Source organism: Sebastes umbrosus, chromosome 5 (genome assembly GCF_015220745.1).
Source record: "Sebastes umbrosus isolate fSebUmb1 chromosome 5, fSebUmb1.pri, whole genome shotgun sequence".
NCBI lineage: Eukaryota > Metazoa > Chordata > Actinopteri > Perciformes > Sebastidae > Sebastes > Sebastes umbrosus.
This window is the reverse complement of record NC_051273.1, coordinates 8,602,119-8,628,738: the sequence shown is the minus strand read 5'-3', so window position 1 is coordinate 8,628,738 and position 26,620 is coordinate 8,602,119. Positions and strand designations below refer to the sequence as shown.

At 37.6% G+C, this 26,620-nt stretch overlaps 2 protein-coding genes across 24 annotated transcripts in view; one reads left to right on the top strand and one right to left on the bottom strand.

Annotated features, from left to right (window-relative positions):
* The window catches only part of dock7 (dedicator of cytokinesis 7), a 63,742-nt gene extending 52,325 nt beyond the window's left edge, over window positions 1–11,417 (bottom strand). For 5 of the 23 annotated variants that reach the window (XM_037770943.1, XM_037770946.1, XM_037770947.1 and 2 more), the window contains exons 1-5: window positions 11,241–11,415; window positions 2,886–2,985; window positions 1,147–1,322; window positions 320–388; window positions 33–180 (exon numbers count right to left, since the gene is read on the bottom strand). In XM_037770943.1, coding sequence (XP_037626871.1) covers window positions 33–180; window positions 320–388; window positions 1,147–1,322; window positions 2,886–2,985; window positions 11,241–11,278 — 531 coding nt within the window. In that variant the 5' untranslated portion in view covers window positions 11,279–11,415. Of the gene's footprint in view, window positions 1–32; window positions 181–319; window positions 389–1,146; window positions 1,323–2,885; window positions 2,986–11,240 lie in introns of all 23 variants that reach the window. The other 18 variants (XM_037770963.1, XM_037770954.1, XM_037770955.1 and 15 more) reach the window with 9 other exon arrangements.
* A 2,228-nt stretch (window positions 11,418–13,645) lies between these two features.
* atg4c (autophagy related 4C, cysteine peptidase) lies at window positions 13,646–26,055 on the top strand. Its single transcript, XM_037770688.1, has 11 exons — window positions 13,646–13,828; window positions 13,941–14,068; window positions 15,560–15,643; window positions 16,613–16,843; window positions 18,904–19,243; window positions 20,462–20,532; window positions 21,967–22,169; window positions 22,419–22,497; window positions 23,281–23,357; window positions 23,850–23,969; window positions 24,363–26,055. Exons 2-11 carry the CDS (start codon window positions 13,993–13,995, stop codon window positions 24,528–24,530), a joined length of 1,449 nt encoding a protein of 482 aa, XP_037626616.1. The 5' UTR covers window positions 13,646–13,828; window positions 13,941–13,992; the 3' UTR covers window positions 24,531–26,055.
* Window positions 26,056–26,620: the final 565 nt, after the last annotated feature.

Below are 26,620 nucleotides of genomic sequence, written 5' to 3'. Positions count from 1 at the left end.
AAAAAATGAGAACAAATCTTTTTTTTCTTTACCACAGAGTGATTTGATACCTGGTCATCCTGGTAGCTGCTGCTGTCGGGCATCTCATCAGCCTCAAACACTTGTTTGGGCAGGCCTTTCTGACGCTCCTTCTGCTTGTCCAGAGTGTTAGGGTTAAAGCCTGTACCAAGCTTGTGGTATCTGAGGGAGAAAGCAGTCATTCACTTAATATTAATGCTCAACATAGTTATGATATTTTACAGATATGTCAATTTTAAAGAGCAAGCAAGTAAAATCTGGGTATAAAAAACATGAATAATTCCACAGAGTGAAGCCTTACTTTCTGTTGACGACGGCCCAGTCTTCTGTGTAGGATCTGACACAGTCTCTGACATGAGCATCAGTGTCCCTGCAGCCAGACAGACTCAATCAATCAAACAAGCTTTATTTCAATAGCAGGAGTCACACTCTAAATGCATTAGTCTCAGTGAATAAAGATGACAGGCTACCAGACTGATGTCATTTAATCTTTCTGGTACATCATACATTGACGTACACTTGCAATGTTTGTGCCGCCTCTTCCGACATACCAAGAGCCAGAGCTACAGTAAGTAATGACATCAAGCCCGCGGGTCTTTCATCTTTAAACATGTGGTGCAGTGATCAGCAACACTACTTTGCAAACTTTTGAAAAATTGTCTGCCTTTTCCTGAAGTCACTATAACCTCCAAAAGTCCAAAAGGAATAAAAGCAAAATAAGAAAAGTAAAAAATATAATAGAAACATACACAAAAAACAGCATTGTTTATTTTCTTTGATAGGATGTTGATTGGTGTGATTAGGTTACATTAATGTATGAAACGTCCTATATGCAGCATTTAAAACGTTTTTTATAAATTCAAGTAACTAAATGTATCTCATTAAAAACATTTACACATTTAGTGATTTAATAGTAGAATTTGAAGATTGAATATATGGATAGATCTATTCAAAATAATTCATATGAATAATTTGCTTTATAAACACTTAGTTTCTCATGGTCCTGGACAATACTCAAAAATGCTCTTAAATGAGGAAAACGTGTCTCAGAAAATATGGTGCGACACTGTACTTAACTCCACACCTGCTGCTACCACCTTCAATATTTAAACAGCACAGCACCCTTACCCTTCCTCGGGGACGGCCTGCGCCACTGTGCGACACTCCCTGGGTGTGTGGATGACCTCAATATCATCTGGGGGAAACTCAATCAGGTCTCTCAGGGGACCCGACTCAACGATGGGAGGGTGAGTGATGAGGTACTCCTCAAAATCCACCGGCTCCACCGCCTCTGTGAGGGGAACCTGGTGGGCGATGAGAGGGAGGGATCAGAGGGACGGGAACAGTTAATTAACTGTGAAGACATCGTCAGCTATTCAGTTCTGTACATGAATGTCTTGGTAAAGTCTCTAAGGCGGGTCCAAAATATGAGGTAATTTCTGTTATTTCTGTTGAGAGAGCAGTTCTAGCATTATGAATCATCTTTATTCCCAAATAGGCAAATCGCTTCTGAAAATGATACATGTGTGATTTGAGCAAAAGCTTTAAAATGCCCTCAAGCCGACACAAGTAACCAGATTAGCAAGTGTGCTACTTCAAGCTTAGACTAATGGTTTCACGGGTCTCACTCTGCTTCTAAAATAACGAACCCAGGGGGAATCGTTGTTTCAGCAGGTTCAGTGTAAGTGTGGATGTGTAAGAGGAATTTGAACACAAATACCTTTCACGGTTTAATTAAAAGCCAACTGTAGCCTAATTAAGGAGGAGAGGGGGAGTGTTTGCTGGTGTTGTGGCTCAGGGCTTCTGAGGGGCAATTGGCACTACCCCTTTAACAAACAAACTGTCTGACCTCATACATTTGTCACCCTACTGTACAAACACTGCAGCAGAGACTGGGTGTGGGGAACAGGCCAATCAATGGTTATCCCTCATGGTATTCAGCATGACATAAACAACAGCTGTGCAGCCATTCAAATAACCAGAAATGAGTCATCCTTGTCTTGGGTTGTAATATTGTGGTGCACTTGGACCGATGTCAGCAGGTATCTATATTGTTAAAATACTGCACTTGCTTGAACATTGGTCAAGGCTGTATATGACAAGAGGAACCAAGTACCTGAACTGATTAATTAATACTTTTTGATACAAATCTAACATTTAACCTATCAACACTTGTGAATCTGCAAAATGTCAAAGTTTGAATAAAGACTACACTCTACAAGTGCCTGAAATGGGTCGGTACGCACCGGTACCGAGTACCGGCCCTTCTGATTTTTGTTTCCATGAGTACCCTAACTTCTTATTGCGTACAGCCAGCTCCTGAGTCTAGGTACGCAACGTCTGAAAAGGCCGTAACCGTGTTTACAAGCTCTAAGCATAAATAAACAATGAAAGTTGCGGAAATGTTGATTTAACAGAAGATAAAGGAAGAAATTTAAGTAATACGTTTTCAGTTGTACTCAATTTACATTGATTTGACACACTGTAGTCTTATTCAAGGTCACATTTGACTGCACCATTGGAGCTAAATCAATGCATTTTGGACTTGCCTTTGAAATACCTTCACATTGTTTTCCAACCAGCCCAGCATGTCGTTTCTTTATACCAAAACAAATAAAGGCATGTGAGCAGACAGTTTATCAGCTTGTATTTGTTTTCCCAACATAGCAGACACCAGAATTATATTTGGGGCAAATGTGAAAAAATTCAACAGTATCTCAGCTGTTGACAGCTCAGACACTGTCACTGCAATTTAGGCTGACGTTTTCAGACAGTGCAGTAGCAGCAGCTGTCACACTCGTATGATGATCCAAGACAGGATGTCAATATTAGGCTCTGGCCTTTCATTGGTTTTGGAGACTACTCACTGTGTTGCTTGTTGCGGCCCCAACGTTGAGGTTTTTGAAGAGTTGCGGGGAGCCCCCATACTGGCCAGCTATCTGCTTCCTGACCTCTGCTGCCACAGTCCTGCAAACAGGGGAGAGGTGGGTGGAGGAACGAAGAGAGAGAGTGAATACAGTACATCTTAAAAGTCTGTGTAATGATCCACAATAATAATAATTGGAGGATACAGGTGATTGTGCAATACACAATACTGAAAGACATTCAGCCACGACACATTATGATCAGTACTGCAAGGCAGTCTAATGACACATCCTAAAACCTGTGTAACAGAGGAGGAAAATAACACCCTAAAATTGCTAAATTAAGCAACATGAGCTAGGGCTGCACGATTATGACCAAAATGATAATCACAATTATTTTGATCAAAATTGAGATTACGATTATTTATCATTATTCATTGATTTTAGGGACAAAACATTTTCAGTGCACTTTCACACTTAAAAACAGAGCACTGCTTTCACTTCCGTGTTGTGCCACATTCCTGCTAATGTACAAATTTTTGCATCAAAATAAGACCTAAAATCAGGTTCTTCTTCACCTGAATTCAGCGCATTTTCATTTTGACGGACGAAACAGGTAATATACAGTATAACACTTTTACTCTGGACTACAGCGGCATCAACATTCAGGAAAGTTTTTCACAGGCAACCGCTGTAGGGTGCACGCACAGCGGCATGACAGCTCCCCAAAAGTGAAGCCCCCGGGCTGTTAGTTTAGGAAACACTTGATTTGATATACAGCAGAGTTTTCTATGAGCGGAGCACACATTTTAAACGTCAATATAGTTTGAAAAACATTCATATTTGAAATGTGCACAGTAAAAGTAAGAAAGAAACCCACCCGTGTAAGTATCAAAAGAGAAAACAATTGCAGCTCTGGTGCCACTGTATCAACAGTATTACAAGACACACAATATCAGTTGTGGTACTTGTCTCACTCCTACGGCTGAGAATAAACAGAAAACTAAAACTGACTGAAATGCTTCAACGCCAATTTAACCTCAAAGTTCAATGAAGTACTTTCAGCTCCAACCATAAGTGATATTGAACTTTTTAGCTGTGAAAACAAAATTAAAAAAAAAGCAATAAATTGCAATAATCATTTCAGTATCAAACTGTTATTCCTGGACATAAAGAATTGCAATGCTATCACAAAGTGGCTAATATTATGCAATAAAATTGCATTATGAGATATTTTATGATTTTGTCGATTTACTGCTATTCAACTAAAATAAATTCCAATATTAGTACTCTTTCATACTGCTGGATTTTGCGAATTTCCACTTAAATGCCTTAAGCTGTCAAAGTTGAGGCTAACTAACATTAAGAATTGCACTTGTTGTCGTTTTAGGATTTCTTCTTTGTGTCTCATAGTCTTACTGTGTTGCTTCGGACAGCATCATATATTACACCCAGACAGGGAGGAAAGAAACAAATAAAAACCTCTGGACCTCAGTGGTCAGCACAAAGCTCTCAGTGTTCAACCACTGCTGTAGCCACACACACATACACAGGTCCTTTAAATCACAGCAACCACCAAAACCACTCAGACCTTTGCCTTGAACAAAACAACAACGCAGCAAGTAGCCCAAAGTGACACTAACAAATAACAATTAGAACCAAGGATAAAGGCTAGACACTGAAGACTCAAGGTGATGTTACACAGGTAGCACAGAGGCTAAGGATCCAACAATTATGATGTGTTTTCATTACACTTTTCTTCATAACCATAACAATCTGACTCATTTTCATGTCTGTCTCCGCTCTCAGGAGCAATACCACAATAACTAGTTTGAAGTTTAAACTCTTGGCCATGATTACAGTAATGATGGGCAAGGATTAGGTGTGATCCAGTCAGCAATGTCGCACAACCCGCACACAGTCTGGTTTCCGTAAAGCCACTATAGTGCTGAGTTCATCACTGTTCCATCATAAAAAATACAAGGTTGCAAAATAGAGGAGGCTTAAAGTGCTCATCTTCAGCAGGAAGGTACAATGACAGCGGCATGGCCCAACTTGCCAGCTTAAGATAAACATGATAATGTACTGTAGTGGAGATCCAGTTGCTTCTGCAGTGCAGCACTGTCACAACTGGAGAAAGGCAAAAGCAGTGAACCGACAAACACATTCCTCAGTCCTCCCCAATGCCTCTCACCAGACCTTTACTTAGCACTGGTCACCGCACAGAGGAAGAACTTGATTAAACAAACAGCCTCCTCAAGATGGTAACGTCAATAACTCCCAGGAACAAAATATAAAGTGGAGGCAATTGCAGATCATAACATAAGCGAACCATTCAACTGAGACATGTGATTTAAACTTCTGGGAAAAATCACAGGCAATTTTGATCGCTTAATTTGCCTCAACATGTGACGAGAGCTAACTCACTTCCATTACTAAAAGTCAGCACACTGAGAAAGGTAATTTTTCCAATGCTAAATGAATAACATGAGCAGGGTTAACAGAGTTCACTGATCTAAGAGTCTGAAAATGGCAAACAAAATTTACTTTGAGATACACTGAGATTGCAACTGCACAAATAAGTCATACGGCAGATACAATATCATAAAGACTTGCACAATATAATGCAACCTGATACAACAGCCAACCACCTTTGTGAAGGTTATAATGCTCATTTTCTGTTGAAACTGCGTCAGAAAGTTGTCGCCGTATCTCTATGGTGAATTTGGAGGCCATAGTTTGTAATATTATGGTGGATGCATTACATTGCAAGGTATGAGCATTGTTTATGTCCATCAGTAAATGTGTTAGCATCTCTGCATGATGGGATGGTCTGCTCTCCTGTGTGGATAACTTGCAATGACGTGGGGCATGTTCAATCCGCATAAATCAATATGAAACTCCAATAATTGGATGTGGTTTTGATTAACAGTAACTGGATTCACACTATAATACAAATGCATACTCCTCCAGTCCTGACACTAACAAAGAAATGGACATCCTGCATGATCACAGCAGCTACAACTTGAATTGAATTTTTGACCTATACAGCAGTTAAATAAACTAAACTAAACAAGATTAACATAACGTTGATCCCTAAAATAACTTTTTCTAACCAACCAATATTTTCCTTTGTCATACAAGTCTAAAGGCCTACTATGATTATCGCTTGATTCTCGTTTTTTCATTATTGTTAGTCTTTGACAGTGCATTATGAGTGCGTCTTCTTGATATTTGCATAACCGATTAGGTGTTTATGGGATGCATTGTTGTCAAGTACTTTGCTTAACTATGTCTCTGTTTTTTTTACTATGTTTTACTATGTCTGAAACTATTGAGAGATCCATAAAAAATGGTGTATTTTACATTACTGCAATTATTTCATGTAGAATGCCACTTATCGAGCCACTGGAGGGTTTTTAGGCAATTCTCCTTTACATCCCCTTGCAAATTATATACTGTATTTATTATTTTTTAGATGTGTAAACTAACAAACAATCTATCTTTCTATCCAGGGAATGAAATTAGCACCTGCCACCTGCCAAATACAGGCTAAATATTGGCTGTGGCAGGTAAGAAGTTCAAGTCATCTGCCACTAGGGCTGACACAATATCAGATTTTCACAACACAATTATTGTGGCCAATATAATTCATGATAATGATATTATTGCGATATCCATAGAAAATTTGGGGGGGAAAAATTCTATCAGTCTAATTCTTCCTTAACTTTATTTATTGTGCGTTTTTTTTTTTTTTTAAATGAATTACACTCAAAATACAAGTGCAGGGAGATAGAGAGAGTCTGTACCATAACTGTACATTTAAAAAGATTTAAGAGGCGCTGAATTGTTTATACAATATTATCATAGTGTGTTATTAACATGATATCAATATTTCATTTTTAAATATCACAGCTATCGTCAATACCTACTGTATATATCAAGTCACCCTTTCTAACACCATGGCAGATAGGATTTCCTTGTATTAAGAAATTGTATTTTTAAAAGGCAATTCCTGAGTTAAAAATAGTCAGGGATTAAGGTTACATAAATATATTCCTACTGTCTGGCACCACTAATTCAGTGTTTACAAATCTAAAGTGTTCTACATAGATTTCAGGAGTGGAAAGCAAATAAATTGAGTGGCCGGTAGAAATATTCAGTAACCTGCCACAGTGGCAGGTGAGGAAAAAAAATAATGTCAGACCCTGTATCTGTCTATCTATCTATCTATCCCCTGTGATGATGGTATTTGACAGCTAGCATTTTCCTTTGTCATACAAGTCTAAAGGCCTAGTATAATTATCGCTTGATTCTCTTTTTTTTTATTATTTGTGTTTATTTTTTCTTTATTTTCTGTTTATTTTTCTTGTCTTATGAAAACTCCAAGCCAGATCACATGAGAATGTGTGTTAAGTTAGTTTTTGACAGTGCATTATGAATGAGTCTTCTTGATATTTGCATAACCAATGGGTGTTTATGGGATGCATTGTTGTCAAGTACTTTGCTAAACTATATCTCTGTTTTTTCACTATGTCTGAGATTATTGAGAGATACATACAAATTGTGTATTTTACATTACTGTAATTATTTCATGCAGAATGACACTTCTTTAGGCAATTCTCCTTCACATCCCCTTGCAAATTATATACTGTATATTATTTTTTTATATGTGTAAACTAACAAACAATCTATGTATCTATCTATCTGTGCCTGTGATGATGTTATTTGACAGCTAGCATTTTCCTTTGTCATACAAGTCTAAAGGCCTACTATGATTATTGCTTGATTCTTTATTATTATTATTTGTGTTTATTTGTCTTATGAAAACTACATGCCAGATCACATGAGCTATATGCTCTTAGTTTGTTAAGTTAGTCTTTGACAGTGCATTATGAATGAGTTTTCTTGATATTTGCATAACTGAAGGGTGTTTATGGGATGCATTGTTGTCAAGTACTTTGCTAAACTATGTGTCTGTTTTTTACAATGTCTAAAACTATTGAGAGATGCATACAAATCCTGTATTTTACATTACTGTAATTATTTTCATGTTGAATGCCACTTCTTTAGGCAATTCTCCTACACATCCCTTGCAAATTATATACTGTATATTATTTTTTATATATGTAAACTAACAAACAATATATGTATCTATCTATCTGTGCCTGAGATGATGGTATTTGACAGCTAGCATTTTCCTTTTTCATACAAGTTTAAAGGCATACTATGATTATTGCTTGATTCTCTTTTTTTTATTATTTGTGTTTATTTGTTCTCTATTTTCTGTATATCTTTCTTGTCTTATGAAAACTCCAAGCCAGATTACATGAGCGTATGTTTGTTAATTTAGTCTTTGACAGTGCATTATGAATGAGTCTTCTTGATATTTGCATAACCGATGGGTGTTTGTCATACAAGTCTAGTTTTTTTTTTTTTGTGTTTATTTGTCTTATGAAAACTACATGCCAGATCACATGAGTGTATGCTCTTAGTTTGTTAAGTTAGTCTTTGACAGTGCATTATGAATGAGTTTTCTTGATATTTTTGCATAACTGAAGGGTGTTTATGGGATGCATTGTTGTCAAGCACTTTGCTAAACTATGTGTCTGTTTTCTACTATGTCTAAAACTATTGAGAGATACATACAAATCCTGTATTTTACATTACTGTAATTATTTTCATGTTGAATGCCACTTCTTTATTCAATTCTCCTTCTCATCCCCTTGCAAATTATATACTGTATATTATTTTGTATATGTGTAAACTAACAAACAATCTATGTATCTATCTATCTGTGCCTGTGATGATGGTATTTAACAGCTAGCATTTTCCTTTGTCATACAAGTCTAAAGGCCTACTATGATTATTGCTTGATTCTCATTTTTTTTATTATTTGTGTTTATTTGTCTTATGAAAACTACATGCCAGATCACATGAGCTATATGCTCTTAGTTTGTAGTCTTTGACAGTGCATTATGAATGAGTCTTCTTGATATTTTTGCATAACCGATGGGTGTTTATGGGATGCATTGTTGTCAAGTACTTTGCTAAACTATGTCTCTGTTTTTTTACTATGTTTTACTATGTCTAAAACTATTGAGAGATGCATACAAATCCTGTATTTTACATTACTGTAATTATTTTCATGTTGAATGCCACTTCTTTAGGCAATTCTCCTACACATCCCTTGCAAATTATATACTGTATTTATTATTTTTTATATATATAAACTAACAAACAATCTATGTATCTATCTATCTGTGCCTGTGATGATGGTATTTGACAGCTAGCATTTTCCTTTGTCATACAAGTTTAAAGGCATACTATGATTATTGCTTGATTCTCATTTTTTTATTATTTGTGTTTATTTTTTCTCTATTTTCTGTATATCTTTCTTGTCTTATGAAAACTCCAAGCCAGATTACATGAGCATATGTTTGTTAAGTTAGTCTTTGACAGTGCATTATGAATGAGTCTTCTTGATATTTGCATAACCGATGGGTGTTTGTCATACAAGTCGTTTTTTTTTTTGTGTTTATTTGTCTTATGAAAACTACATGCCAGATCACATGAGCTATATGCTCTTAGTTTGTTAAGTTAGTCTTTGACAGTGCATTATGAATGAGTTTTCTTGATATTTTTGCATAACTGAAGGGTGTTTATGGGATGCATTATTGTCAAGCACTTTGCTAAACTATGTCTCTTTTTACTATGTCTAAAACTATTGAGAGATGCATACAAATCCTGTATTTTATATTACTGTAATTATTTTAATGTTGAATGCCACTTCTTTATTCAATTCTCCTTCACATCCCCTTGCAAATTATATACTGTATATTATTATTTTTTTATATGTGTAAACTAACAAACAATCTATGTATGCATCTATCTCTCCATCAGCTGTGATGCTGGTATTTGACAGCAAGCATTTTCCTTTGTCATACAAGTCTAAAGGCCTACTATGATTATTGCTTGATTCTCATTTTTTTTATTATTTGTGTTTATTTGTCTTATGAAAACTACATGCCAGATCACATGAGCTATATGCTCTTAGTTTGTTAAGTTAGTCTTTGACAGTGCATTATGAATGAGTTTTCTTGATATTTTTGCATAACTGAAGGGTGTTTATGGGATGCATTATTGCCAAGTACTTTACTATGTCTAAAACTATTGAGAGATACATACAAATCCTGTATTTTATATTACTGTAATTATTTTCATGTTGAATGCAACTTCTTTATTCAATTCTCCTTCTCATCCCTTTGCAAATTATATACTGTATTTATTATTTTTTATATGTGTAAACTAACAAACAATCTATGTATGCATCTACCTCTCCATCAGCTGTGATGATGTTATTTGACAGCTAGCATTTTCCTTTGTCATACAAGTCTAAAGGACTACTATGATTATTGCTTGATTCTTTTTTATTATTATTTGTGTTTATTTGTCTTATGAAAACTACATGCCAGATCACATGAGCTATATGCTCTTAGTTTGTAGTCTTTGACAGTGCATTATGAATGAGTTTTCTTGATATTTTTGCATAACTGAAGGGTGTTTATGGGATGCATTATTGCCAAGTACTTTACTATGTCTAAAACTATTGAGAGATGCATACAAATCCTGTATTTTATATTACTGTAATTATTTTCATGTTGAATGCCACTTCTTTATTCAATTCTCCTTCACATCCCCTTGCAAATTATATACTGTATTTATTATTGTTTATATGTGTAAACTAACAAACAATCTATGTCTGCATCTATCTCTCCATCAGCTGTGATGCTGGTATTTGACAGCTAGCACACAAAGCCCTTTGTTAAAGAGATTAGCTGCTTTGATCTGTCTGAGGGGCGGAGAAGAGATTAAAACATCACTATTTGATAGCTGTTGATGGAGGCTTTTTGTTTCCAGTTTTAACTGTATTATAATAATCTTCTTTCTCTCTCTTGTCTCTGTTATAAACTCATAACTCAAAGTTCAGCCTCATCTCTGTGTGCCTTGCTACAGCTAGTTGCCGTAGCAACATAGCTTAGCTGTACTAAAAATAACGGTTCTCAATTCATCAGTTCAGATAATTACTGAAAATATAAGAGTTGTTTTGGCAAGCTACATTCATTACAACAATAAAACATCTCCCTCCTTTGTTAGCATTCAGGAGGAGGCGAGACATGTCTGTCTGGGTGGGTCTGAGCATCTCTCTGGCTAACAGGCGGCTAGCTGGAGCTGATGGCCGGGCCTCCTTCACAGGGCTCCCTCAGCGGTGGTCTGTCTGAGAGGCGACCTACATAAAGTGCTCGGTGTGCCCGTAAAGACGAGCTCGTTTCGGGGGGCTTTCGAGGCTTTTTTTACCTGCTGATTTTCTGGGCGAAGGCGCGGCGTTCAGCCATGGCAGTGGCCGCTGATGTGCTTTAAGATTCCCAGGCTGGCAGCAGCAGGCAGGCAGACTCCGCTTTCCACTCACTCACTACACGGCCACACAGGGAAAAACGGGAAAACCGGAGAGTGGGATCATTTACCGTAATGACCGTAATGCTGCGCAACAGAACACACCCCAAAGAGAAAAGCCCCCTGCGCAGTGACTGTACTACCACAGCTGGATAGCTTTATTTAGGATTTTACATAATATTCATGTCCAATAGGGTTTGTTTTTTTCATTCTTATTGTTTGATTATTTCTCAGTGAAATGTGGGCACCATACATATTTATTGCAAGACAGAAATTCCCAATCTTTGATTTAAATTTTGTACATTTTATTTCAAACCTTATAAGATAATTTTTAAAATTATGTTAGATTAGATCATTCTTCCTTTTTTGTTATTGTTTTTTCTCTTGGGGTTTGGGGGAGGTCCTTTGTATAAGCCTGTGGCTTCTTGACCTCTCCTGACACATTTGTTGTTTTTTCTTTTCTTTGATTGTATTTTGTGCAGTTTTATATATGTGCAAATAAATAAAATAAAAATAAGATAATTCAACACAGCCTCCCGCCATACATGAGAGCTAAATACTATATATAGGTCGGCAAAAACTTAAATTGGTCATCATCAAAAGGCAAACAGACACTAATATAAGATAAGACAAGATAAAATAAGATATTCCTTTATTAGTCCCGCAGTGGGGAAATTTGCAGTGTACAGCAGCAAATGGTATAATGCAGAAAACAAGATGCATCAGCTAACACAGTAAAAAAAAAAGAGCTAAACAAAGTGTAACAAAATATGAACCATTTAAATAGAAGGAAGTATAAAAATAGGAGCAGTATATACAGTATTGACAATAAACAGACTATTAACAAAATTGCAGAAGTGGAAAATGATATTGCACAGTGAGAAGGAAATTAAATTCCACCTGAAAATATCAGGTTATTGTCACTATGATTTTACCTGGGAGATTAGACAAACATGATATTATATTATATAATAGTACAAGACCAAATATGAGAAACATTTTATAATTTTTAGATAATGTAAAATAAACACAACATAAAGGAATGCTTTAATGGTAAAAAAAAACAACTTTATTTTCCTCATACTGTCTGCCTGAATATACCTGTATTCACCCTCTGCCTGAAATGCTCCGTTTTAGTGCATTTCAACGGAATTGCAACGGAATTGCGTTGCTAGGCAACAGTTTGGGTCCATGTTTACTTCCTGTCAGCTGATGTTATTTACATACACTGCAACCAGGAAATAAACTGGGACACATTTAGAAAGATTATGTTTAAAACCGTGTAATGATCTAAATATTGTATATTTGTGACATCACAAATGGACAGAAATCCTAACGGCTTGTTTCAAATGCACAATTTCTGAATATGGGCTATGTGTATTTCTTCGTATATTGAGCGTTTTGATAGTTTAACAGTATTTATATATCACTCAAACCTGTTTTATAATATAAAAGACCTGAAAATCTCCCTTTTTTTTACAATATGGGACCTTTAAGATTTTACATAATATTCACCCTTATACATGTCAATTAGTTTTTGTTTTTGTTTTTCATTCTTATTGTTTGATTATTTCTCATGGAAATTTGGGCACCATACACATTTATTGGAAGACAGAAATTCCCATACTTTGATTTAAATTGTGTAAATTTGATTTCAAACCTTATGATTTTACCTCGTAGATTAGACAAATATGATATCATATTGTATAATAGTACAAGACCAAATTTGAGAAGCATTTTTTTTATCATTTTAGACAGACAGACAGACAAACAGGTAGGTAGGCAGATAGATAGATAGATAGATAGATAGATAGATAGATAGGTAGGTAGGCAGATAGATAGATAGATAGATATATTTTCCTTATCCACTGAAAGCAGGATCTCTTTTTTAAGACAAAACTGTGTACAGTACAAACAATAACTAATGCACAGACATTTCTATTATTATTATTTATTTATTTTTAATACATTGTAATAGCATCAATGTATATATATATATATATATATATACACACACATATATATATATATATATATACAGTATATATAGTATATAATACATTGTAATAGCATCAATGTGGTGTGAGTTAATTAGAGGTGACGTGATGAATGTGTTCGATAGATGGCTTTTTATTCGTCGCCCTGCATTTATAAAACAAAGTACGCATGTTTTGTGACAAGGAATAACCCAAACAAGCGGAGCCTAAAATCCAGACACCATGAATCCACTCTGCATCCTTTAAACGCCGCCCGCTCGGGCTGCCTTGAGGTTTACATCGAGCCTCTCTCGTTGTTCACCGGCGGAAACACCGCGAGATCACGTGACTCGACTCTTCTCACTTCCTCAAAGTGTAAACATTGGCGACCGCAGGCTGTGTTAAGTTACACTGCAAGTCATGAGGGATACACCGTGTACACACTAGTGGCATTACAACAATATACAACGATGGGAAGTTTGTACAAAGCTGGATAGAAGAAGAAGAAGCTCCAAGGTAAGGACGTGCTCACTGCAAGCTGTGATTACATGTAATGTAACATTGTGATGTGATACTGATCCAGTCAGCTGTCCTCTCTCTCTCTGTGTGTGTGTGTGTGTGTGTGTAGCCTATGTGTGTGTGTGCTCTGTGGGAATGGGTTACATTCCTCACTGGTCCAAATGGAGAATAAAGGGAGCGACGAGGTGGAAACATTGAAGACAAAGTTCTTGTCTGTGTGGCACAATGTGAAGTACAGTAAGTAATTTGCTTCAGGCCACCACACACACACACACACACACGCACGCACGCACGCACGCACGCACGCACGCACACACACACACACACACACACACACACACACACACACACACACACACACACACACATACACACACACACACAGCCTTGTTGCCAACCAAGCTTAGTCTGTGTCCACTTTTTTTTCTAATACATTCATGCATCACTGCTGTTGCTGTTTCGACCTGTCCATATATAGTCCACACAGTCTAATTTTAGTGACTTTTAGTGTTAACAATGACTTGAGTTTATTTCAAAATACAGCTGCTGGTTTAAAAAGCACTAAATGTTTTAGAGCCGAAATACATTTCTGATCTTCTGCTATGTTATGAACCATCCAGACCTCTTAGGTTCATCTGGATCAGGTCTGCTTAGTGTCCCCAGAGTCAGATCTAAACATGCAGAAGAAGCAGCGTTCAGTTTTTATGCACCAAATATCTGGAACTATCCAGAAACCTGCAGAACCAACTCCAACTCTGAGTTCTTTTAAATCAAAGCTTAAAACTTTCCTGTTTTCTGCTGCCCCATATTAAACCAGATAATGATCTTATACTGCACTATAACTTTTACTCTTGTGTGTTATATTATATTTTAGCTTCTATCCTAGCTTTTATTTTTTAGCTTGTTTTTATTTTCTAATATTTAATGTTCTTGTGTTTTTATAACTGTTTTAATTATGTCTTAATGTTCTTTTGCACTTTGTCTCAATGTTCTTGAATGTTTATGTAAAGCATTTTGAATTGCCCTGTTGCTGAAATGTGCTCTACAAATAAAGCTGCCTTGCCTTGCCTTAACTACATTTTTAAAATCAGAATCAGCTTTATTGGCCAAGTATGTGTACACACATACAAGGAATTTGACTTTTTGTTAAATTCCAGTAAGATAGAAACAGACATACATGCTAAAAACAAGGACAATAAAAGATAGGTAAACATAAAGATATAACTGTTATATAGTAAATGCAAGTATGTGTAGGTGTATAAATATACAAACAAAGCTACAATGAACAACAACATACAATGTCTATTACAAGTCAAAGTCGATACAGAGTGACGAACAACATGTACTGCGAACAAAAGACACTGCACTAATAAAAACAAGCATCAGAATCCAATGAGACAACAACCTACCGCTGTTGAGTCAGCCCTTAAAATAGTTCTTTGTCATTCTGTCCACTCTGGTTTGTGTTTGACATTGTTTTCTTTCAGTTCATTAAGACTAAAGTTTCTGTTTACCTAAAAACACAGTGGTTATTCTCTGCCTTTTGTGTAACAGAATAATACTGTAATAGGCAGAAATCTTGGGACCGCTCCAGCACACTGAATGATGGGTGTTGTATAGCAGGTGTGCCGGCCAACTGAGTAAATAGGACACATTTTTGTTTTTAACCATCAACTTTACTCAAGTTTACTAAACCGTAACATATTGTCTTTTTATTGTGTATCTTAGGTTGGGCTCTGAAACCAAAAACCTCATTCAGTAGAAATTCCCCGGTGCTTCTCCTTGGAAAATGTTACCATTTTAAGGTCGAAGGTATGATGCACACACATATGCCCAAACGCATACGACTACATTAAAATACACACTGACTGCATTCCCTGTGTAGAGGCCAGAATGTGCATTTAGTCTGTATTGTTTACTATTATTTGTTTAGGGCTGCACACGTTCATTTGGTCAGTATCATTTCCAGTTATGGGCACAGGGGTGTGGTTATCACTTCATTTTACTTGTGCACTTGGACTGCGGGATTTAGGCGAAAAGGGTGAGTTAGGCTCGGACATTTTCTGTTTACGTTACGTCACATACTTTAGTTAATCCAGAACAATTATTGTTTGTAATTCTTTTCATTTAATAAACACCATGAAACGCATCTGGACGCATGGATTTCTAGGAACGAGTCACAGTAGAGAGCCAACTTTAGCCTCTTAGCGGCTTTTTAATTGATAGTAGTCGCTACACCCTGTAATGACATACATACATACATACATACATACATTACTACCTGAACATCCATATGGGGTCTGGTGAGGACATAAAAACACAAAGGGAAACATTTACAAAATACGTTACTCTGTTGATCAGATTTAATTGAAAACACACTGTGAAAGGGTTAAAGTTGTAAGACGTAAACACGGAAAACGCTGTGGTAGCGACCTTTCAATCACAAGGTAGCCACGCCCTAAAGCATACCCTGCTTTATGCTCTATATGACTCTAAATGGGACCATAATTTACTAAATGAACATCATGCTGTATTGAAGAAGACTTGAAACTAGCAATTGAGAACATAAACTCATGTTTACAATGTTTACTGAGGTAATAAACCAAGTGAGAAGTAGGCTCATTTTCTCATAGACTTCTATACAATCAGACTTCTTTTTGCAACCAGAGGAGTCGCCCCCTGCTGGCTATTAGAAAAATGCAAGTTTAAGGCACTTCAGCATTGGCTTCACTTTTCAAACCACAGAGTTGCCCACTGATCACGTAATTTTTTTTGCCTCAGATGACGACACTGTTACAGACGCCTGCGACGAAGCCTCTGATGAGGACTTCGTCATGGGGAACGTGGACGCTTTCCGCAAGGATTTTGCGTCCCGAGTTTGGCTCACCTACAGGGAGGAGTTGCCTCCACTGCCTGGCTCCACCCTGACCTCAGACTGCGGCTGGGGCTGCATGCTGAGAGCCGGGCAGATGATGCTGGCTCAGGCGCTTATTCTGCACTTCTTGGGCAGAGGTGAGTGAGAATGACAGTTACAGTAAAAACCCCAGATGGACAATGGGATATGAGACAATACAAAATATGTTTCTTCTACACAAAAGTATATTCATTTTATCTGACTTTACTTTAATGATTACAAATTTCTTGTGAAATAAAGATAAAATAAAATAATTTATTTAACAATTTGAGAAGGGAAAATTGCGTTGGTTTGCATTGGAGCAGTTTGCTCGTGACTTCTAGGCATATAAAACAACTGACGAGGGGTCACACAGTCATTTGGGAACCCCTGCTCTAAAGGTTAGAGAAGGTGCCTTGTGGTTGGAAGTTTGCTGATTTGAATCCTCTAGCTGGGAAATTTTGGTTGTGAAAAAGGAAAATATACCTTCTTACTTAAAGGTGTAGGATCTGGCAGCATCTAGCGGTGAGGTTGCATTTTGTAACCAACTGAAACTTCTCCTGTGTGCCAAGCGTGTAGGAAAACTCAGATGGCCGACGGAAATAACGCAAATGGCCCTCTCTAGAGCCAGTGTTTGGTTTGTCCGTTATAGGCTACTGTAGAAACATGGCGGCTGGATCAGTGAAGAGGACCCACACCCTATGTAGATATAAACGGCTTATTATAAGGAAACGAAAACACGATTTTTTTCCCCCAGACATTTCTAAAAAAAAACATACTTATTAATATTATATTCCATTTCTACCAATAGATCCCCCTAAATGCTGCATACTGTTCCTTAAACAGCCACTATTTAAGTGCCTTTGACCAAGAGGGGGGGTTGCCATTATGGTAGATATTTAGAGACTGCTTGCACCCTGCAACTCCCAGGTGTTCATTTGTAGAACTACTGTATATGAATGTGGAGATGGGCATTGATATCATCAGGAAAAGCCTTCATTTAATGATACAGAGATCTAAATGGGACAATATATCCAGCATCTTAGTGGCTGAAGATGTGGGCAACGTAAAAATGTGGTATGTCCTAGTTATAAAGAAAGTGCAACTGTAAATTAGACCACAGATCATTGTAGTTCATTTTGGAGTGCACTGCGATTGTATCTTGTGTTAAGTTTCTTTATTTCTTTACAGTTTCGTATCTCTTTGTCTAAGCAGGAAGCCAGACTTAGCGAGTTTCCTCATTCTCAACCCTAAATGTGAAAGTTTAATTGAGTTGATGCGAAGCGTTTAAAACGAGTGAATTCCTCACATCTTTGTCAGATCTATTGTCTCTGAAGTGTCCTAGACTTTACGGGTTCACATAATGAGATGACTGCCAGTTTAATGCAGTCATTTAGAAAACAATATTTAAAACTTGTTCTTCTGTTCAATCTAAAATATGTCACTAATGAAATATTTCTCTATAAAATGACTAATGGCCACTTAAGGATATTTATTGATCAATTTCACTTTGATTCACTTTTGGATCAAGGTCATTTTGTTAATGCCTTAGACTCTACTCTGGCCCATTTTATAGCCCGGGCCACTCCCTTTCTCTCCGCCTTCGGCTCCCACCCTGTTTGTAAGGCTAAGGCACTGTTAAAGTGAAATACTGGGACACTCAAACTTATAATTGAACAGAATGACACCTATTCTCTTACTGAGGCGCACACGGTTCTGTCTGTTTAAGGCAAAAACCTTAAATTTCACAAGTTCTGAAAGACCTTTTGTTCTCAGTGGTGATGCTCTAAATTGAACTTTGATGTGTTGAATGATCAGATACAGAAAGCCTCATGTATACCTACTCAAATATTATATTCCATCACAGATATCAAGTTTTAAAAAACTGTAATATTTTCTTGCACTATAAATAACTCTTTGACTTTATGTATGAATTGTTTATCTATTTTCTGTGTTGTCATTTTACAGCTGTTTTGATCCTATCACTTTAGTTTCCTTCAATATGATTTTTCATTATTTTAATAATCATATTTAAATACAGAAATACAATATAGGATATTTATCTTCCAATCAGTGGTGTAATAGAGTTCTTCTTTGGCCTTATAACGACTTTAAAACTTTACTTTGTTTTTGCTGTCTTATGTTGCTGATGTTTTATCCTTGATTTATTCCTCCAAAGACTGGACCTGGTCGGAGGCGATGGCGCTCCAGCCTTTAGACACAGAGACGTGGACTACCACTGCAGCCAAGCGTCTGGTGGCCTCTCTGGAGGCCTCTCTGCAAGGCTCCCCCGGGCCCTCCGATAATGGATCACCACCCATGTACCAAGCCCAGAACCCGGGATCTGCAGAGGAGGCAGATGCACATTTGAAAGAGATGTACCACCGCACTCTGGTATCCTGGTTTGGGGACAGCCCCTCGGCTCAGTTCGGCCTCCACAGGCTGATCCGCATGGGCCTGTCAATGGGGAAGCAGGCAGGAGACTGGTACGGGCCTGCTGTGGTGGCACACATCCTCAAGTAAGTCTAAAAAGTTTGTTAACTACTATTACGAGCCACTTCCGGCTTTGATCACATATGATTTATATCGGGTTAAGACAAAACAATAAAAAATATTTTTTTTAATTGCTTAATGCACAGATTAGGTTTTTGGGCAATCATATTCATTTGATCTATAATTTAGTGTATAAAATTGAAAAGATTTGATAGTAAAAGTGTTGAATTTTAACATGGTATAAAATGAAGCAAGCTGTAGCCAACAAATGTTATTTACTTGATATATAACTTAAATAATCAGTGTAACAAAACCGTCATAATGATTTTCTCTTGATCAACTAATGGATTAAATGTTTCAGCATTATTAATGTTAATGTCCCAATATTTAATCAATCATTTGGGGGCATGGATACAAAGTATATTAGTAAAGTCAAAGATGGTAGCAAAACATTGGATTAAATAAATCAAAATAAAATAGAGCTTCAACAATTAATCGATTACTTGTCAACTATTAAATTAATCAGCAACTATTTTGATAATCGATTCATCGATATGAGTGATTTTTTAAGAAAATAAATAGCAAATTCTCTGATTCCAGCCTCTTTAATGTGAATATTTTCTGGTTTCTTTACTCCTCTGTGACAGTAAACTGAATATCTTTGAGATGTGGACAAAACAAGACATTTGAGGACGTCATCTTGGGCTTTGGGAAACACTGATCAACATTTTTTACCATTTTATAGACCAAACAACTTATCAATTAGTCAAGAAAATAATCGACAGATTAATCAACAATGAAAATAAAAATTCTGAAGTATTCTTTGTCTTGGTTGAGCTGTAAAAAAAAATCTGTATGCACTGATATTACTAAGAGCCAGCAGGATTATCATAATTCCTTGTTGAACTGTGTGAAGTGAGTGTTGTATAATTATTACACTCACTAGAAAGCCTGAACAAAGCTGTCCTCCTGTAGAGGACCAACGTATTTTGTATTAAGTAAGCTTTCATTTGTGTTTACAACATGTCACTGTATGTGTGTAATATATTATATTGCTCACGTTGTATTAACAGCTTGCAGATAGATACAATAACTAATAATTAAAAATAAATAGGTAACATCACTGTTGTTAAGTTCATGGTAATATACACTATATAGCCCTGATGTTTACTGAACATAAGCTCCACATGTAAACATTTAAAACCCCTCACTCTCTCTGTCTCCTCTCTCTTTCTCTCTCTTAGGAAAGCTGTCGGGGAGGCGATGGACCCTGGCTTGGCGGGTATAACTGCTTATGTCTCCCAGGACTGCACAGGTATGAAAGATGAGCCTGCTGTTGATAAAAACAGGATACTGGGCACAACGCCCAAACTGACCCTTCTTTTTCCACCATCTCTCTCTGCTGCTGCTGCTGCTGCTGCTGCTGCTGCTGCTGCTGGGATACTATGGAGCTGCTTAGAAGGGTGACAGGAGACTCACTGTGTCTATTGCCCAACAAATACATCCACTCCGAATCCATAACGTCCCACTCCAACCTCTTCTTAACCCCAACAACTTGGGTTATGATTCACGTTTGTCTTCTCAATAGCCAGAGAAGAAGATAAGCTGGTGTTAAGGCGAGTGTCTTGGTGGGTTATGAGTTTGGGCACAGAGAGAATATGGGAGTGAATTTAACTTGTGCTCTCCCGACACTATGAATGTCTGTACATAGTGGAATTAATCAAATGTCAATCAAATCAGATTAATAGTCAACCATTTTGATGGTCAATTATTCATATTTTAAGTAATTTATCAAGCAAATGTGCTTAACATGCATCCTTCCTGCTTCTCAAAATGTAAGGATTTGCTGCTTTTCTCTGTTGTATATCACAATAAATCAAATCTCTTTGGGTTTTGGACCGTTGGTCGGACAAAACAAGATATTTGGAGATGTTATTTTGTGCTCTGAGAAATTGTGATGGACATTTTACACTCTTTTCTGACGTGTAAGAGATTAAGCAATTACACAACTATTTGTAAAAGTAACTGACAGGTTTGTGCATCTGTCGTGTCTAGAAGGTAACCCATGAGTTAGGAAACTCTCGCGAGATGGTTATGGTTAGGCTTTGATAGTTAAGGTTAGGATAGGCCGTAGGGCAGCGTGTCTCGCGAGAGTTTTTACAAGTTTTTGCTAGATTTCGCAATTTGCAGGTTACCTTCTAGACACGTCCGTTCATCATTGAGTCCTAGTGGACGTTAGTGCCAAATTTGAAGAAATTCCCTCCAGGTGTCGCATCGCGTCCACGAGAATGGTCCAGGCGGACAATCAGAAAACATAATGCCTCCAGCCACGGCTGTTGCCGGCCGAGGTGTAAAAAGATGCACAAGTCAAACAAAAGAAAGAAGCATATTTGCCCAAAAATAAAATTCAATGATACTCTTCACTGGGTAACAAGAGATACAAGGAGTTTCCTGTTCATTAAGATATTCAAAGACATACTGTGAACTATTTCGAGATGATGAAGTTTAATTTATGTAACAAAATCATACAGGTATATGCATAAAATATGCATATATTTGGACAATTTTGCAGACAATTATGAGAAAGAAAAACTTTTTTTCTCATAGACAAAAACATAATTTTAAAGACCCCACCCATATATTTCAGGACTAACCAGGAGAGAGCCTGATGAACAGACAGAACGGCTGACAGACTGACAGACAGACATGGAAACAGACAAATGACCTTTGTGTTATTGATCCTCCATAGTGTACAGCGCTGATGTCATCGATAGCCACAGGGCACCAAGAGCAGGGCAGAACTCTGCCGAGAGATCAGACGCCCCTCCTTCCCCACAGAGCGACCAACCAGTGTCGGCCTCCACCCCGTCAGACAGCCGAGGCGTCATCATCCTCGTCCCTGTGCGGCTGGGAGGAGAGAAGACAAACCCCGACTACTTTAACTTTGCAAAGGTGAGAGATACATGTAGGTCAGAGTTTGTAGAACTCTGTTTCGGGCAGATAACTTCATCTTTCGGTGTTTGATCACATGTTTTCACGCACACTCACAGGGCTAAAGTAAGTAAGAGTAATTATACTGTAAATATTTTACTGTGAGGGGTTGATGAGTTTAAAATATCTGTTTTACTGTCAGGATGTGGAAAAGAAAATTAAAATATTCAGATGTACTTTGTATTTCTCTTTCCCATTCTCCGCATTTAGAGCATACTAAGTCTGGAGTACTGCATAGGCATCATCGGAGGAAAGCCCAAACAGGCCTGCTACTTTGTAGGATTTCAAGGTTAGTGTTAGCGTAATGCAAAACAGAGAAAGACACACAGAGAGGTTGGTGTGAATAACAGATTATTTTGCATAATATACCCTTCTTATGTGAAGAGACAAAGTAAGTTAATGTATTCGTGTTTGCGTGAGGAAAACGGAGAGGAGTGGAGATGGAAGCGAGTGAAGCAGGGCTTACTTTATTCTCTCTGACCCATCAAAGCCTCGCCCATTCATCACAAGTAAACCTCCCAAGTTGTGAGCCTGTAATTGATTTCCATAGGAGGCATGCATTAAATTTCATCCGGGCCCCCAAAGTGAGCCACTCTTCATCACCTTCAGGAGCCAGGAGGAACCTTCAGTTGTACATCTTGGCAGTCAATATTTACGCATTTACATTTTACCAATTTGAAATACAGTGGTGGATGATGTCTAAATGACAAGCAATACATTCTCCCTGCCAGGGCGCCGCTCAGCGCCGCATTTATCATATGCAAATGGTCGAGTATAATTGCGTGTTTGTAAAAGTAATTCCCCCACACAAAAATTAAATGACAACCTCTTTTTTTTTTTTTGTGGGTGTAAAGAATGTGCTTGTACAAACGCATCTGATTATGCAGAATTTAATCCACCCCGGTGGATATTAAAAAGCAACAACCTTCTGGGAGGCATATTTGACGCACACAAGCCTAACAGTAGGCCAAGCGGGTGACTTTGAGCTACTCTGCATAGAAATTGGAGAGAAGCGCGTTTTCGTAATAATCTGATGTTTTTGAATAACTTGTCTTTTGTTTTGTCCTTGCAGATGACAGCTTGATTTACATGGACCCTCATTACTGTCAGTCTTTTGTGGATGTCAGCACCAGCGATTTCCCTCTCCAGGTAATGTGAAATTACACAGACGAGCTGACTGGGGGCCCCAGTAATGTGAATTTAATAGTTTCTGTTAGTACTTAAGGGTATGAATCTTAAAGCAGCCCTCGGCCCAATTACCGAGTCTCTATCTGCTGATTTATTTGCTGCTCAGATGTGTGAAGCTGCCACTTAAGAGAAATACGGCAAATACCGTATCAGGTACTGCGAGTCTGAATATTTCAGGACCCATACATAAAAATCAGCACACAGCACTGTATCGCAACTTTGTTTTATGCTTTTGCATGCGGTTGTATACAATGTGACAACACACCAGAGGTGTAAATTTATGGATGCTGTGACAGCAGATAAATAGGATTTCATTCATCAAATGATGCAGAATGCATCTTATTCGCTGTTGACGCTGCCATGGAGTGTATGTATGCCCTGCAGTTGTTACACATTATCCAGCCCTTCAGCTTGATGAATATTTTCTGATGTATTTTGTCTCTTTTTGTCTAGTCATATCATTGCCCCTCACCAAAGAAGATGCCTTTCAGCAAGATGGACCCAAGCTGCACCATAGGTTTCTACTCGAGAAGCGCTCAAGACTACGAGAGAATCAGCCAAGAGCTGTCCAAGGTAGTTAACACAGGACTCTTTAAATATCACTTCACTACTGCCAACATTTCACAATTATTATTATTATCATAATGCTATATTCATTCTGTTTTGTGCCCTGCAAATGTGTGGTCAGTGTGATAAAAGTTGACCAGTAGGTGGCACCATTTAGCCATGAATCTGTTCTCGCTTTGCTTCTTCAACCAGTCAACATGTTGGGTAGATGTTGTAAACCAGACTCTATAGAAATTATGTTAAAATGAATATACTGTAGTTTCTAAAGGAGAACAATTAAGGTGTGATAAGATACCCCTCGTTAGGTTAAGTGATGAAACTCAAAGCAAACTGTTATGAAGTGTACAGCATGGTGTAACACCAGCACTCCTCTGAAACACTGCTCTGTTGTTGTTCCAGGTGCTGCAGCCGTCAGCGAAGGAGAAATACCCCGCGTTCACTTTCGTGCAAGGTCACGGCAGAGATTACGACCTGTCTGCGGGCCTGACCCCGGAGAAGAGAGAGTGGCCCTTCATCCGTGACCCGCGGAGGACGGTCACCACTACCGGGGACTTTGTGCTGCTTTGACAGCACTGTTTAAAAGACTACCGACAGGGAACTTCTCTTCTCTTAATGAATCAAACTGCTTGATATCCAAAGCCTCGTGACACTGAAGGTTATGGAACTTTTTTTAAACTACAGTTAATACGTCCTGGAAACTTTGTCGCTCAGCAATATTTGCCAAAACTGTTTGTCGGACTTGTATTTGTTCCTCAGAAATGATAGCTTGCTGAACATTTTGTCAGAAAGCTTTTGGTGCTCTGCTTAATTTAGTGACCTAAAATGTTTTATACATTCATCTTAAGAAGAGGGAACATCTAGGCTGACACTATTCATTGTGCACCATTATTTGTGATTTTTATGGACTTGAGACAAGCTGTTGATAGCGAGTATATCAACATGTCAGGTTTTGGGAGATTTGGTGAAGGTTTTTTTTTGTACCGTACATTATGTTGAAGAAGTCCAATAATGATGATAAGGTCCAGTTCAGCACTACATCATGTTACAGTGTCCTAGTAACCGTGACTAAAATCAGGCTCACTTTAAAATCCTTTCACAGGGCTACAGTTATCTGCAGTGTTTAGACAGCGTTTTCTTAAGTGTGGTTAGCACTGGGCTAAGAGGAGTATTGTAAAAAGCCTTAATTAATATGTGCCAAGGGCTCCCTGAAGATGAAGCTAAGTAACTTTTCCAAACTTCTCTGCCAAAAAAACATCAAACAGGATGAATTCTTCACCCGTCTGAAACACCTCGACAACCAACATGCTCTGATGGTGTTGTATGATGATATGATTGTTTGCTTGCCTTGTATGTGGTATTCATTTTGACTGCATCACAGTGCAAGTGACCAGGGGAGACAGCAGAGTTTGTTGTCAAAGGGATTAATGTCGTGTGCCATATCTCAATAAGCACCATCTGTTATGAATTACCCTTTAAAATAGAATTCTTTATTTACTGTAGTTGTCTTACACACACTGAAGTCAAAACATGAATTAACATACTGTATAGTAAATATACTGTATGGTATAGTTGAATTCATTTGGAGTAGCAATAAAGAAATCAGAGAGGCATACTATATCAGCTTTCCAAATCAATATTATTTGTATCTGCTGCTGTGTAATTAACAATTTGGGCCAACTATTTCAAAAGGTTTTAATCATTTCAAAGGATTTTCTAACATTTCCGTAACGTTTCTTAATATTTATTCCTACTTTTGATTGTTTTTTCCTCGATTCTAATCTCCAGCAGTGAGTGACTAAATTATCTATTACTGTTCTTACAAAACACCTTTATAGTATCTGCACGTTAAAAAACTAAAAGTGAAGAAGTACGCTAGAGCACACGCTAGGTTGTGAAACTTGATCATGCACTTTGATTTATCACTTCAAAAAAGACTGAAGTATTCCGACTGTTGAATCTGTTACATGTGCTTTCCTGCATTACAACACCTGCATGTCTGTTTGCATAAATTGAACTTACAAAATGTATAATAAAATGTTTTTTAACACTGCCAGGCAAAGTTGAATAAAGACAAAATATTTGACTTTCTTAATCAGTTTTGCTTCTTTTGGGTCCACTCGTAGAATTTGAAGTGACTTTAGTAGAATAAGAAAAAAACAGTTTGCTTCATTTTCAGTGCTAGATACAAACCTCAGTGGTGTGTTGAAATGTATTCAATCCCTTTCTCTCCCGGTCAAATGTAATAGATTAAAACTAATCGTACGTGCTAACCATCTCTACAGCCCATTAACCAGGGACCGGAAAAAATGTGACCCAATGACACTGGCGGCAATTGTGTTCCTCTGCAGAGGAAAAGAAAATATCCTTGTGTGCAGAGCTCTGTTACCATGGATAATCTGTGTGTTGCCCCCTTAGTTTGAGCTATGCCGGACTGTTTTCCCGTACAATACAAATTCTTGTATTATGATGAGCCGTGCTTTTTAAAGGAGGGAACTGTCCCTTCTGCGAGAGAACCGGGGCAAGGGTGAGGATGGATGGACAGAGAGGAAGAAGAATCCCTCATCTGTTCTCTTCTCTACCATGGAGAAGCAATGGCAAAACACATAAAGGCATCATTTAGATCCCCCGTCTGATCTGTGTGTTCGTCCACGGCTTTT